Genomic DNA, 14,541 nt, shown 5'->3' on the forward strand with positions numbered 1-14,541 from the left:
GCGGTATCTTAAAGGGTGGCGAGCATTGCGCCACATCGCCCAATCAGAAGAGGCTCCGGAAAAATAATCCCGCAGAAACGACCCCGCCTCCTCAACGAACCAAACGGGGCGGGGGGGGAAAAAAAAAATCCCCTGGCAGCTTCGCCAATTGGAAAAATCCGGACGATCATGGATGACCAATCGGAACGGCAAATGACGATTCAAGTTGTCCAATAAGAGAAAAAGGGCGGGGTCAAGGCCTCAGTTGCTGGGTAGAAGTTGAGGCGTTGCGAAAAAAGGAGGGCCCGTGATTACTGTATTTCTTGGTTCTGGGGAGTCCTTTTGCTTCCTAGCCAGAAACACAATTGCTAGTAGGCTTACATGTTGCAACACATTCTCTTTTGACTTTTTGTCGTTACTGCTGCAAGCACAGACAGTAGGAAAAAGAGGCTAGCGACCCCTAAGACGCCTCAGCAATTGGAAGTGAGACGGAAGTAACAGTAGTGGGAGGGGCAATGGCATCAGGGAGCTCCGCGCGGCTGCGCAGAACCCCCCAGCTGGAAGTACAGAAAGACCGGCGCGCACACGCTTCCGTGCTACGAGGCACTTGAGCCGCAGCCAGCCTTGCCCGTCTTGGACTCCACTGCGGCTGCGCGGTAAAAGCACCGGCGGCGATTGGCCCGGGGACGCCAGGGGGCGGGAGGAAGTGGGAGGAACTCCGTCGTCCTCCGCGCGCGCCTGCCCGCGGCTGGGGAACCGAAGGCCTGGAGGGGAAACAGCTCCCCGCGGCGTTGTTTTGGGCTCCGTGAGCCGAAAGGGGGAGGGGAGAGGAAGCAGAAGCAAACACTGCGCAGTGGGACCGTGCGCGGCCTCCGCTCCTGCGTGCGTGCGCTCGCTCGCGCGGGCTTAGTGCTGGCGCGTGAGGCGGAGGCGGGCGGCGGCGGCGGCGCCTGCGCGGTCGGACTCGGTCGACGGTTCGCAGGGGAGGAGGCGGCGGGAGGCGGAGGAGGCGGCGGCGGCGATGGAGGTGAAGCGGCTGAAAGTGACCGAGCTGCGGTCAGAGCTGCAGCGGCGGGGCCTGGACTCGCGCGGCCTCAAAGTGGATCTGGCGCAGCGGCTGCAGGAGGCGCTGGACGCCGAGATGCTCGAGGACGAGGCCGGCGGCGGCGGGGCCGGGCCCGGCGGGGCCTGCAAGGCGGAGCCTCGGCCTGTGGCCGCGTCGGGCGGCGGCCCGGGCGGGGAGGAGGAGGAGGACGAAGAGGAGGAGGAGGAGGACGAGGAGGCGCTGCTTGAGGACGAGGACGAGGAGCCACCCCCTACTCAGGCCTTGGCTCAGGCCGCGCAGCCGCCGCCGGAGCCCCCGGAGGCGGCAGCCATGGAGGCCGCAGCCGAGCCAGATGCTTCCGAGAAGCCGGTGGAAACCACGGTCGGGTCAGGCGGGGTAAATGGTGGCGAAGAGCAGGGCCCCGGTAAGGGGGAGGAAGACGAACCCGAGGAACGGAGCGGGGACGAGACGCCGGGATCCGAGGTGCCGGGTGACAAGGCCGCCGAGGAACAGGGTGAGGAGCTGGCAGCCGAGCCCGGCTCCAACCTGCCGGCTGCTCCCCTGATCTAGCACCCCGCCCTGCACCGCGGGGTCCGAGTCCTTGCTTTCGCTTGCCTCAAAGTGCCATCTGATGGAATGCCTTTCATTCTCTACCCACCTTTCTGAGGGGTTAGGCCGCCTCTCGTGGTCCTACTCTTTGCAGGAGGAAGGTTCCTGCCTAACTTGGTTCCTTGGTGATAGTGGATGGCAGTGAGTGATTTTTGTATGCGAACTGCTTGTGAGCTACCTGTGGAACAGTCTCCCACGGTGCTTGTTATATTTTTCTTAGTTGAGAACGTGCTAAGCAATTGGGGATTACACGGAGAACTAGGCCCACGGTTAGAGGGTCAGGCCTTTGGGCTACCTGTTAACTTTTTCACCGTAAAAATGTTAAGCGAAAATCGAAGTCCGTCAAAGTCCGCTCAGTTAAAAGCATGTTACCAGAGCTTGAGCCAGAGAATCTGAAAATCCAACTTTGCTCTTCTTTGAGCTGTAGGGGAGAGCTTCTAGTGTAACACTGTCGAGTTTAATAGTTAACCAGTGAAGAGAAAACGTTAATCATGTGCATTTAGAGTTAGTTAACGTTACTTGGCTAGGGTTTTTATCTTGCTTGGATTATGATTACATTTTAATTCTCCCACTGAGTCCGTGGATGGGCATGTTTGTAGATTTGCTGAATACCTGGTGCTAGCCTTTTACATTTCAGGTCCCTCGTTTCCTGACTGGTAATGATTGAGGTGCTGGTGGGTCCGTTGAGTAAGCTTGTGGAAGAGTGTGTTGTAGAATTGCCCCAGGGAGTTAGTGACCTTTCTCCTTTCTTTTGAAGTGATTGGATGATTACAACTGATCCATAACACTATGTCAGAGTAGGGAGGATAAGTCTTACTATAAGGTGGGTGGCCTTAGTTCTTTTGTTAGTCATTTTTTTAGGCCACTAACCGAGAGTCTGAACCCATTGTACAACAATCGCATGCAACTTGCAGATTGTTTGTCCTGTGTCCTGGAACAAAAATCCCATTACATAACCTTTGACTTATGTGTATCCTAAAGAGAAGATAAAAATATTGAAGGATAGGCTGGGTGTGGTGGCTCACGCCTGTAATCCCATCACTTTGGGAGGCCAGGCGGGTGGATCACCTGAGGTCAGGAGTTCGAGACCAGGCTGGCTAACATGGTGAAACCCTGTCTCTAGTAAAAATACAAAAAATTAGCCGGTCGTGATGGCGGGTGCCTGTAATCCCAACTTCTTGGGAGACTGAGGCGGGAGAATGGCTTGAACCCGGGAGGCAGAGGTTGCAGTGAGCCGAGATCACAAGACTGCACTCCAGCCTGGGCACGACAGAACAAGACTCCATCTCAAAAATATATATATTGAAGGATAAAAGATTTTTAAAGAAATCATTATTAAAAACCTTAGCGTTGCAAAATGCAAAAGCCTAGGGAAAAATTCCAGGGTTTTTCCCCTTGTAGAGAATGTTGCTAAATGTACACCACCACCTTTCTGCCCCAAATTATGTGCAGTATAGATGAGGTATTATTTATGGATCTTTTATGACTTAGTGGTTTGCTCTTACAACTTTCAGTAGAAGTCCGTGGTAAAAATACAACTATGTTTAATGCACTTGAGTCCATTTGGCTGTGCATTTCAAAACAGGAAAGGGAAAAGAAAAATTGAGGCTTCTCTGTATCATGAAGTTGTGGAAAAGTGTTAAAAATACGTATTAACTCCCTACCTTAAATCTAGATCTGACAAGAGTCAAATTAACCTTTGAAGTTTTTTTAGAGACCTAGGGGATATTTTTTATGTCATATTGTTGGGGAAATCTGCAAGTTTGACCTGATTTAAGTGGATAAATTTAGAATGCAAAAATTGTCCAATTTTTATCTACTGCTTGACTGTAATTAGCCCATGTCCCTTTTTTAAAAAATAAAATCACAGCCAATGACAGAAAGATGATCTTTAGAAATAAAATGTTTTGTGAATGTAGTGGGAATAACCTAGTTGTTTTGATCAGACAGATTCTCAGATTCCCTGTTAGTGTCTATTAGTTCTGAGCTTATTCTACACTCCAGTATGAAAACTGCTGATTTTCTTTCCCTCGTTTTTGTAGGAGATGACCAAGATAGTGAAAAGTCAAAACCAGCAGGCTCAGATGGTGAGCGGCGGGGGGTAAAGAGACAGCGGGATGAGAAGGATGAACATGGCCGAGCTTACTATGAATTCCGAGAGGAGGCTTACCACAGCCGGTGAGGGAAACAGTCCCTTTCCTTGAAGGGAGTGTCTGCTCTGATTTTGGTATACCTGGTATTGACTGGAGAGACTGGAAGGAGGGTGGATTCAAAATGGAATAGGTTTTTATAGGCATGAGTTTTAGATTGCATCTACCATGGAAACTCCTATTGCCCTTTCTCATTTATTGAAAAAAGCTGTCTGCTGGGATTTGATATTCACTGATAGTTTAAAATGGACATAATGTCATACACACACCTCTCAAAGAAGAGGACTTTGTTTACATTGTGTTTCTTTTCTATCTTACATATATAGCTCAAAGTCTCCACTGCCTCCTGAAGAAGAGGCAAAAGATGAGGAGGAGGATCAAACTCTTGTGAACCTGGACACGTGTATGTATAAGGCAGACAGATTGTGGTTTTTAACTAATCTCCTAAAAGTGATTTTGGAGATTAAAACTTCATAGCCTATAAATTCTATGAGACTTTGTATCCACTTCAACAACTGGCTACACTTGTGCTCTGTTGGTAGCTTACAAGTATTGGACATTGGAGTAAACTGATTGCTTCTTTCTTTACAGATACCTCGGATCTGCATTTTCAAGTGAGCAAAGACCGCTATGGAGGGCAGCCCCTTTTCTCAGAGAAGTTCCCCACCCTTTGGTCTGGGGCAAGGAGTACTTACGGAGTGACAAAGGGAAAAGTCTGCTTTGAGGCAAAGGTAGCTCATTAAGACCATTCATTCATTTATTCCTGGATAGTTACAGTTCTTAGGGAGAAAAAAAATATTATTATTTATTTATTTATTTATTTTTTTGAGACGGAGTTTCGCTCTTGTTACTCAGGCTGGAGTCCAATGGCACCATCTCGGCTTACCACAGCCTCTGCCTCCCAGGTTCAAGTGATTCTCCTGCCTCAGCCTCTCAAGTAGCAGCTAGGATTACAGGCATGCACCACCACACCTGGCTAATTTTGTATTCTTAGTAGAGATGGGGTTTCTCCATGTTGGTCAGGCTGGTCTGGAACTCCCGACCTCAGGTGATCCGCCCGCCTTGGCCTCCCAAAGTGGTGGGATTATAGGCGTGAGCTACCACACCTGGCTGAGGAACAAAGATTTTTTTTAAAAGACCTTTCATTTATTCATTAAACTACTACCTATGTATACTGGACTTCTGTCCAATCAGGCTTTTATTAGTGCAGGTAGGTAAAAGCACTGTGCTTTAACAAGAACCTTAGTTTCAGTAACCAAGAAATTGATCCCTGTGGCTTTCAGTTCAGTGACTGTTATTCTGATGTTGAGATAATTGTCGTTTTCAGTTTGTATAAAAATCGTGTCTTTCTAACTCCGAGTTTGCTACTCAGTTGGTCACAATATCTAATAGTTCCCTTTCTGACTTGGCCAGGTAACCCAGAATCTCCCAATGAAAGAAGGCTGCACGGAGGTCTCTCTCCTTCGAGTTGGGTGGTCTGTTGATTTTTCCCGTCCACAGCTTGGTAAGGTTATTTCTTTAACTTCTTCATTAGTGTTTACTACCATATTGCTTACTCTGTGGCAAGTCCGGATGTAGGTAACTAATTTGTTGACTATTCTAGGTGAAGATGAATTCTCTTACGGTTTCGATGGACGAGGACTCAAGGCAGAAAATGGACAGTTTGAGGAATTTGGCCAGACTTTTGGGGAGAATGATGTTATTGGCTGCTTTGCTGTGAGTGCTCCTGAAAGTCGCGGGTCATAACAAGGAGTGGATAGAGGGCACTGGGAATTCACTGTGCTTCCCATCAACTATTGGCTTTTATGCATATGATGCGTGGCTCGCTTAGTTACATTGTGCAGCAGTCTGTGTGAAAAAAGATTAAATTGTAAAGTTTAATCAACCTGAAGCCTTGTCAGCCAATAAGTGCTCTTGTCCTTTGTCATTGTAGAATTTTGAGACTGAAGAAGTAGAACTTTCCTTCTCCAAGAATGGAGAAGACCTAGGTGTGGCGTTCTGGATCAACAAGGAATCCCTGGCAGACCGGGCCCTTCTACCCCATGTCCTCTGCAAAAATTGTGTTGTAGAATTAAACTTTGGTCAGAAGGAGGAGCCCTTCTTCCCACCACCAGAAGAGTTTGTGTTCATTCATGCTGTGCCTGTTGAGGAGCGTGTGCGCACTGCAGTCCCTCCCAAGACCATAGAGGAATGTGAGGTATGCCAAACAGTATACAAACACTGAGGTTGTATGCTTTGCAGAGGTGGGTGCATATGCTCTCCCAGGTCTCAGAGCATTACCAAACAGGAATGGGAGAATGTTCTTAAATTGGATTTGATAAACATGACCCTCACTTATCTTTCATTATATTTCTGGTTCTGTGTTTTGCAGGTTATTCTGATGGTGGGACTACCGGGATCTGGAAAGACCCAGTGGGCACTGAAATACGCAAAAGAAAACCCTGAGAAAAGATATAATGTCCTGGGAGCTGAGACTGTGCTCAATCAAATGAGGGTTAGTTGCTGTTGGGGATATTTGTCAGATACAGTATTTGCTCTTCACATACCAAGAGACTCTTATAACCTATCTTTAATGGAGAGTTAGTTTCGGGTGTCTGAGAACAAGGGTCCCATAAATAGAGAAATGAGATTTTTCTCTCTATGTGTTTTAGGTGGGTTTATTTTTGTTTTTCTTTGCTGTGTTGTCACATTTCTGAAAGCACATAAGATCTGAAATACATCCAGGTTAAGACTGGAAATGACTACTGCAGGAAATGGACAACATTCACAGCACCGAAGAACAGGAATAGAATGATATCATAGATTCAGTATTTGAAGAGGTGACATGTACCAGTGACTCTTGGGCTCTAACTTGATATATAACTTGTGTGTTTTTTTTTTTCACCACTTCTCAAACTAATCAGATGAAGGGGCTCGAGGAGCCAGAGATGGACCCCAAAAGCCGAGACCTTTTAGTTCAGCAAGCCTCCCAGTGCCTTAGTAAGCTGGTCCAGATTGCTTCCCGGACAAAGAGGAACTTTATTCTTGATCAGGTATTAAACTGATAAAATTGCCTAGAGTCAATGTGGGGTGTGTATATAAAGAGAGACTGAATTAAGGAACAGAATCAGCTTACCTAATTATGATCATCTGGTTGTGTGTTAATGGTTGCAATGTTTTTTGAACTCAGGGGTACCCCTGATTAGTGTTTTTACCTGAAAATATATGGACCCAGGCTCTAAAACATGTAATAAAAACAATGGAAAGAGTTGGAACTCATTTGAATTCCTGGTTCCACCACATTCTGGTTTGTAATTTGGATAAGTCCTTTATCCTCTGTGAACCTCAGTTTCCCTGATGAGCAAAACAGGATAATACCTGTCACGTAGTTTGAAAAGTTAAAGAAGATCATGTGTATTGATCCCTCATCTCATGTCTTCTGAGTTACCAAAGATACTGAGTCTTTTTTTTTTTTTTTTTTTGGAGATGGGGTCTCGCTCTGTTGCCCAGGCCGGAGTGCAGTGGTGCGATCTCGGCTCGCTGCAAGCTCCACCTCCCAGGTTCACACTATTCTCCTGCCTCAGCCTCCGGAGTAGCTAGGACTACTGGCGCCCGCCACCATGCCTGGCTAATTTTTTGTATTTTTAGTAGAGACAGGGTTTCACCGTGTTAGCCAGGTTGGCCTTGATTTCCTGACCTCATGATCCACCTGCCTCAGCCTCCCAAAGTGCTGGGATTACAGGATTACAGGCTTGAGCCATCGCACCCGGCCTTTTTTGTTTTTTTGAAGATGGAATATTGCTCAGCCACCACCCAGGCTGGAGTGCGGTGGTGCAATCTCGGCTCACTGCAACCACCATCTCCCGGGTTCAAGCGATTCTCCCGTCTCAGTCTCCCGAGTAGCTGGGATTACAGCACCCGCCATCATGCCCAGTTAATTTCTGTATTTTAGTAGAGATGAGGTTTCACCATGTTGGCCAGGCTGGTCTTGAACTCCTGACCTGAGATGATCTGCCCACCTTGGCCTCCCGAAGTGCTAGGATTACAGGCGTGAGCCACTGTGCCTGGCTGATACTGATTCTTTTGGTTAAATTTGAGTGATAATTTTCTTCCAAAACATCAGTTATTCCTCCTGTTCTTAGTGTAATGTGTACAATTCTGGCCAACGGCGGAAGCTATTACTGTTCAAGACCTTCTCTCGGAAAGTGGTGGTGGTTGTCCCTAATGAGGAAGACTGGAAGAAGAGGCTGGAATTGAGGAAGGAAGTAGAGGGAGATGATGTGCCTGAATCTATAATGCTGGAGATGAAAGGTGGGTGTCTTAGTCCATTTTCTGCTGCTATAACAGAATATCACAGACTTTGTAATTTACAAATGTAATAGAGGTTTATTTCCCTCATGGTTCTGGAGGCTGGGAAGTCCAAGAGCACAGCACTGGCATCTGATGAGGTCCTTTTTGCTGCATCATTCTGTGGCAGGAGGGCAAAAGGCAAGAGGGCAAATGTGAGAGAACTTGCTTTTATAACAAAGCTGCTCTCACGATAACGGCATTAATCTATTCATGAGGATGGAACCCTCATGACCAGCTCACATTAAAAGTCCCACCCTTTCAACACTGCTCATTGGGGATTAAGTTTCCAACACTTGTACTTTGGTGGGACATAACTCAAACCATAGCAGTGGGCTAAAATTGTACAAGTTAAAGAGATTTTATCCCTGGTCAGTGCACACCTTATTGAAGCCTCTTAGCACCTGGAGTGACACTCTACATCTAAAATATAAATCTAAAGAGGAACTTAATGGTTACAAGCACTTGTAGGTGAATGAATGAGCAGAGAGAAGCAGTAACCCCTTGACTCATTGTTTTCTTGGTTTGTTTTGGTTTGGTTTGGTTTGGTTTGGTTTGGTTTGGTTTGGTTTTGAGACAGAGTGTCACCCCGTTGCCCAGCTTGGAGTGCAGTGGTGTGATCTCAGCTCACTGCAACATCTACCTCCTGGGTTCAGGCGATCCTCTTGCTTCAGCCTCCCAAGTAGCTGAGATTACAAGCATGTGCCACCATGCCTAGCTAATTTTTGTGTTTTTAGTAGAGACGGTGTTTCATCATATTGCCCAGGCTGGTCTTGGAACTCCTGACTTCAGTTGATTTGCCTGCCTTGGTCTCCCAAAGTGCTGAGATTACAGGCATAAGCGGCTGCACCCAGCCGCCTTGACTCGTTTTGAAAAAGATACAGAAAGGGAAATAGTGAGCCGGGCGCGGTGACTGATGTCTCTAATCCCAGCACTTTGGGAGGCTGAGGCTGGTGGATCACAAGGTCAGGAGCTCACGACCAGCCTGACCAAGATGGTGGAACCCTGTCTTTACTAAAAATACAAAAAAAATTAGTCAAGCATGGTGGTGGGCACTTGTAATCACAGCTACTTGGGAGGCTGAGGCAGAGAATTGCTTGAACCCGGGAAGTGGAGGTTGTAGTGAGCTGAGATTGTGCCACTGCACTCCAGCCTGAACAGAGGGAGACTCCCATCTCAAAAAAAAAAAAGAAGAAGAAAGGAAAATAGTGACCGTAGGGTGATTTAAACTCAACGGAGAGGCTTCTGTGAATCAGTTATTTGTTAAGTAAATATTTCTGGTACATCTACTGTTTGTCTATATTTCTTACTCTGCTTTTTTTTTTTTTTTCTTTTTTTTATTGAGACGGAGTCCTGCTCTGTCGCCCAGGCTGGAGTGCAGTGGCCGGATCTCAGCTCACTGCAAGCTCCGCCTCCCGGGTTTACGCATTCTCCTGCCTCAGCCTCCCGAGTAGCTGGGACTACAGGCGCCCGCCACCTCGCCCGGCTAGTTTTTTTTTTTGTATTTTTAGTAGAGACGGGGTTTCACCGTATTAGCCAGGATGGTCTCGATCTCCTGACGTCGTGATCCACCCGTCTCGGCCTCCCAAAGTGCTGGGATTACAGGCTTGAGCCACCGCGCCTGGCTGCTTTTTTTTTTTTTTTTTTTTTTTGAGAGTCTCCCTGTTGTCACCTAGGCTGGAGTGCAGTGGCACGATCTCGGCTCACTGCAACCTCTGCCTCACAGGTTCAAGCGATTCTCCTGCCTGAGCCTCTTGAGTAGCTGGGATTACAGGCACCCGCCCAGCTAATTTTTGTACTTTTAGTAGAGACGGGGTTTCGCCATGTTGATCGGGCTGGTCTCAAACTCCTGACCTCAGGTGATCCACCGCATCTCGGCCTCCCAAAGTGCTAGGATTACAGGTGTGTGCCACCGCGCCTGGCTGCAGGGAGAGATTATTGTGGTTCGAATTAAAATATAGCAGTTGGAGTGAATGATCTCATTGGTGTAACTTGATTTCTGGTATCACATTATGTTTATGTTTTGTTTGTTAATTTGGCTGAAGTCTGTAATGCAATACATAAGACAGTAATGTCTACACAAGAAAGAAATATTAATATTTTGATTGATCCTCCTACTATTCCGTTAAAATGTGATTTTTTTTCCCCTTGCTGCCTTTAGTTCCTGACATCCCACCTACTCTATCAACTGTTTGCTCTTCAAATCCTGATAATTCCCCAGGCATGGGAACTGGTTTGCACATCTATGAGCCAGATCCTCAGAGTTTACTCAGAATGAACTATGCCAGTCTATAACTCATACTTAGGCACTCAGAGAAATGTAGCTCAGTTTTATAAAACTGAGGGCCAAGTGTATTCATCTAAGAATCACAAGAGCCCCATTGAACTGAATTTCCACGGGGACTCAGCTTCTGAACTTGACGTCCAGAGACTGGCAGATGTGCTGGCCTATCATGGACAGGTGGTAAATGAGAGCCCTTTTACTCTTGTCTTCTTTTCTTGTATAGATGAGCAGATGCCTTTAGGCTTGGGTCAGTTTCTCATTGAGTCTCTGTTCTGTCACTAAGGCCAGAGTGCAGTGGCACTCAGCCTCCCGAGTAGCTGGGATTACAGGCGCATGCCACCATGCCTGGCTAATTTTTGTATTTTTAGTAGAGACAGGGTTTCACCATGTTGGCCAGGCTGGTCTCGAACTCCTGACCTCAAGCCGTCCGCCTGCCTTGGCCTCCCAAAATGCTGGGATTACAGGCGCGAGCCACCATGCCTGGCCATCACTGAGTCTCTTTTTAAAATGTTATTTCTTAGCATCTTATCTGACCAACACCAAAACTTTCTCAGTTACTTTTAGCCTCTGGTTACCTGCTTCTGTCCTGATAAGAAACTTTAACCCAGTTCACTCCTAATTTATTATAGATCACTTGAGAACTTGTAAATCTATTGTCTGGGTCTGTTACAATTTAGAGAAAACTTAGAGTAGAAAAAGTTAATGTCATTATTGAGATGTGAGTGGGTATGAACCTAGCACATTTTTGTGCAGTAATAGGTGAGGCATAGGAAGTCATATGCTTCTTGTAGTAGAGTTTTCGTAATGAGTTCTTACCCATCTATGCACTTTTCAGGCCCACAAGCTTCTCTCTTACTCTTATAGCCAACTTCTCTTTGCCTGAAAAATGCGACTATATGGATGAAGTGACATATGGGGAGCTGGAGAAGGAGGAAGCTCAGCCCATTGTCACTAAGTACAAGGAGGAGGCGAGGAAGCTTCTGCCCCCCTCCGAGAAGCGGACAAACCGCCGAAACAACCGAAACAAGCGTAACCGGCAGAACCGAAGCCGGGGCCAAGGCTATGGTGAGTCCTGGGGACCTGCCAGCCCCCCTGCTTCTGTCCATTCTTTGTGCTTAGTACAGCAAGATGTGCAAGGGAAGGCCAAGGAAACCAAGTCAGGTCATTAACAATAGGGATGTGCCTTCTTCATGGAGCTTATTTCTTCCTGTGTTCTTTATCCCTGCCTTTTTCTTGTGCTTTTTCCATAATTCTTTGACAACAAAAATCCTCTTTTTAAAAAAAGAATTACTTTTCACAAAAGTATTTGTTTCTTTGAAAAGCAATGCTTGGGCTCTCTCATCTGTCTAGTTTTCATTTTAACACATGGGTTCGCAGTGTCACTGTTCCTATCTGAAGGATTTGTGCAGTTAAATCAGATTCTCATCTTCAGTTTTCTTGCTCCTCTGTCATTTCGATCATCCTAACTGTATAGACAAGAAAGTGAATGCTTTATTCAGTGTTTTTTATCGGGGGAGGAAGTTAACCAAGCAAGTTAGGCTATTAGTAGAATTAATTTCCCCCTGAATGTCTAGTTTGTCAGTTAAAACCCCAGTGTGCATTCACTGCTCTTTAAAAATGTGTGTGTGTGTGTGTGTCACTGTTAAGTCAGCAGAATTTTCGAGTGCCTGCTATGTGCTAGGTACTGTAAATGCTGACAGTTCCCGCCCTTGAGGAGCTGATGACAGAAACTTTGTTTCTTTTGCATAAAATGATAGGTATGGGTTATATGACATCTGAAATCCCTTCCAGGGCTGAAAGTCTGCGATTCTATGAATGGCAGTTTTTCTTTATGTTTCTAACTCTGCCATGTATCCTTTTGCCATCTTAAATGTTTTACAGGAATTGGGGAGGTTCAAAAACAAAGTGGCTTGGTTTTCTTGTGTCTCTGTTCCTCTGCCCTCCCCCCTCAGACTTTTTAAAAGCTCCTGGCTGGTGCTTTAATTAACATACGTGAGCCTGGCCGAAGCAGGCCTCATATTCCCCCAGAATTGCCTTTGGCTCCGACTTTTTGATTTCCACCCAGACGTGGAGCCAGGACCCCATGCCAGCTGTCTGAGCGCGCTCTCCATTTCTCTTCCAGTGGGCGGGCAGCGCCGAGGCTACGACAACCGGGCCTACGGGCAGCAGTACTGGGGGCAGCCTGGAAACAGAGGGGTGAGTGCAGCTCTCCTTCTGCTCCTCACTCTGGGCTGTGAGAGCCATTCCTATTGGCTTAGGGGAGCAGAGTGGTTTGCCTGTTTTCTTAGGGCTTAGGGTTTTGCCCATTTAATATGTTCTGGAAGATTTACTGTGGGAAAATTAAACCAATTTATAATATCGAGCTAAGATGTGTCCCATTTAAAAGGGGGTCGCAGTGGGTCATGCTGCCAAAAACCCATAAATCTTCACTCCTTTTTCTTTTCCTTTCTCAGGGTTACCGTAATTTCTATGATCGATACAGGGGAGACTATGATCGATTTTACGGGCGAGATTATGAGTACAACAGATACAGAGACTATTACAGACAATACAATCGGGATGTGAGTATCATCTTGGGATAGATACAGGGTGAACGGGGGGCAGGAGCAGAAGGATGAATGTTGTGCCTCTTCATCCTCAGCCAGCTCTGGCTCCAAGTGATGGGGTTTCCCCTCTCTTCTAGTGGCAGAGTTACTACTACCACCACCCCCAGGACAGAGACCGATACTACAGGAACTACTACGGTTACCAAGGGTATCGGTGAAGCCCCTGCCATGGTCACCTGTCAGCCATGAAGCTGAATCTCTGGGGGTGCCAGGCACCCCCGCAAAACACAACCAAGGAAAACAGGGGCTGTCGGGGTGGGGCTGAGCTGCCGGGGAGGGGTGGTGGGGGGGGAGGGTGCTCAAGCAGGGGTGGGGGAGGGGGGAGGTGGAAACAACGAAACTGTACATTTTTTTTAAAGTTTGTTGAAAAGAATATTGTCTTATTCTATAAAACATTTCAAACCTAGTTAGAGATTTGTAATCAAAAAACATTTGCGCAGAAAGCAGCACTTAGGGCTGCCTGTTCTATACCCTGCAGTCAGACAGGAAAAGAACTGAAAATGGCACCCTTCTGACATTCTGAGGCAGCTGGACTGGCAGCCAAGTAAAGGAGAGTGATGAGGTGGTGTGGGGAGGGTGGGGAGGCAGTGCGAGGGTGCTCTCCACAGCAGGTAGGAGCAGGCAGGAGTCGGGACGGGGGAGAGCTTGTGACTGGGGCAGTGAAAATAAACGATTGGCTCTTATCAATCACTTGCACCAACTAACCGTTTGTATTTTCTTTACCGACCTTTCCCTTTTGGGATATGTGGTCTGGTGGGCTGGGAGGCTTACAGTGTCCCAACTCTCCATTTTCCTGTGCCTTTGTGCTGTTTGGCTGAGGCATGGAGACTGCCAGCGGGTGGTTCTATTATGCAGGATTCCCAGGCCAAGAAAGCCTGGGGACTGTCCTTGATTGCAGAGCAGAATAGCCTGCCCCCTCTATAAACACATTGATTAATTCCCATAAAATCTTGGGGAGAATGGGATTGCAGCCCTCAGCCTGAAGATTATGATTTGCCAGTCTCTAGTCTCTGTCTTCCAAGGTTGAAAGAGGTGGGAGGTCTCTGAAATCATCCCTGTTAGAGTGTCCTCTTACAGTGCGAGAGAAGGAACGTTTCTCAGGGTTTCAGCTCACACGAAAACACAGCAGGATTCTTTTCACTGCAGCGGGATATGTATATAGGTGAATCCTGTGGTGTGGGCTTCCAGGCCCAGGTGCTGAGAATAGCAACTAGCAACTATTTTCTACAGTGTGGAGGGCTTGTGCCCTGCTGGTTTTTTTGATACACAGGTAGAGAGTGGATAGAAGAGGGGAGGGTGGGGGGCGGGAGGCAGCTCAGTGGGGCTGCTGAACCTTGGGAAGAGTGAGTGTGAACGTGTGTAAATGTGCGTGTGAAAGGGAGCACCCCTTCCTGACTTCTAGAAACAAAATTCCTTTTGGGGCGCTTTCCCTGTGTGTCCCCAGAGAGGCCTCTAGCCAAGAGACTTCATTTGGGATAGTTTCATTTGTGACTTTACCAATATCCTCCCAGTTCTTGATAGACAGCTGTAGGTTGCTGGGTT

At 47.1% G+C, this 14,541-nt stretch overlaps 2 protein-coding genes across 2 annotated transcripts in view; one reads left to right on the forward strand and one right to left on the reverse strand.

The window, feature by feature from the left end:
- The window catches only part of TAF6L (TATA-box binding protein associated factor 6 like), a 180,559-nt gene that overhangs the window by 61,178 nt on the left and 104,840 nt on the right, over positions 1 to 14,541 (reverse strand). The window lies entirely within an intron of this gene.
- On the forward strand, positions 940 to 13,700 carry HNRNPUL2 (heterogeneous nuclear ribonucleoprotein U like 2). The gene is made up of 14 exons (XM_001116183.5): positions 940 to 1,538; positions 3,676 to 3,811; positions 4,110 to 4,186; positions 4,375 to 4,514; positions 5,197 to 5,287; positions 5,387 to 5,499; positions 5,717 to 5,980; positions 6,155 to 6,277; positions 6,687 to 6,815; positions 7,905 to 8,073; positions 11,258 to 11,458; positions 12,516 to 12,589; positions 12,847 to 12,954; positions 13,077 to 13,700. Exons 1-14 carry the CDS (start codon positions 1,001 to 1,003, stop codon positions 13,155 to 13,157), a joined length of 2,244 nt encoding a protein of 747 aa, XP_001116183.3. The 5' UTR covers positions 940 to 1,000; the 3' UTR covers positions 13,158 to 13,700.

The sequence above is a fragment of the Macaca mulatta genome, chromosome 14 (assembly GCF_049350105.2).
Source record: "Macaca mulatta isolate MMU2019108-1 chromosome 14, T2T-MMU8v2.0, whole genome shotgun sequence".
In the NCBI taxonomy this organism is placed as follows: Eukaryota; Metazoa; Chordata; class Mammalia; order Primates; family Cercopithecidae; genus Macaca; species Macaca mulatta.

Bases quoted from the DNA above. Each gene is read 5' to 3' on its own strand.
- HNRNPUL2 (XM_001116183.5), top strand. From the start codon at position 1,001: ATGGAGGTGAAGCGGCTGAAAGTGACCGAGCTGCGGTCAGAGCTGCAG. The intron at 4,187-4,374 runs GTATGTATAAGG...CTTTCTTTACAG, and splicing joins TCTTGTGAACCTGGACACGT to ATACCTCGGATCTGCATTTT. The intron at 12,590-12,846 runs GTGAGTGCAGCT...TTCCTTTCTCAG, and splicing joins GGCAGCCTGGAAACAGAGGG to GGTTACCGTAATTTCTATGA.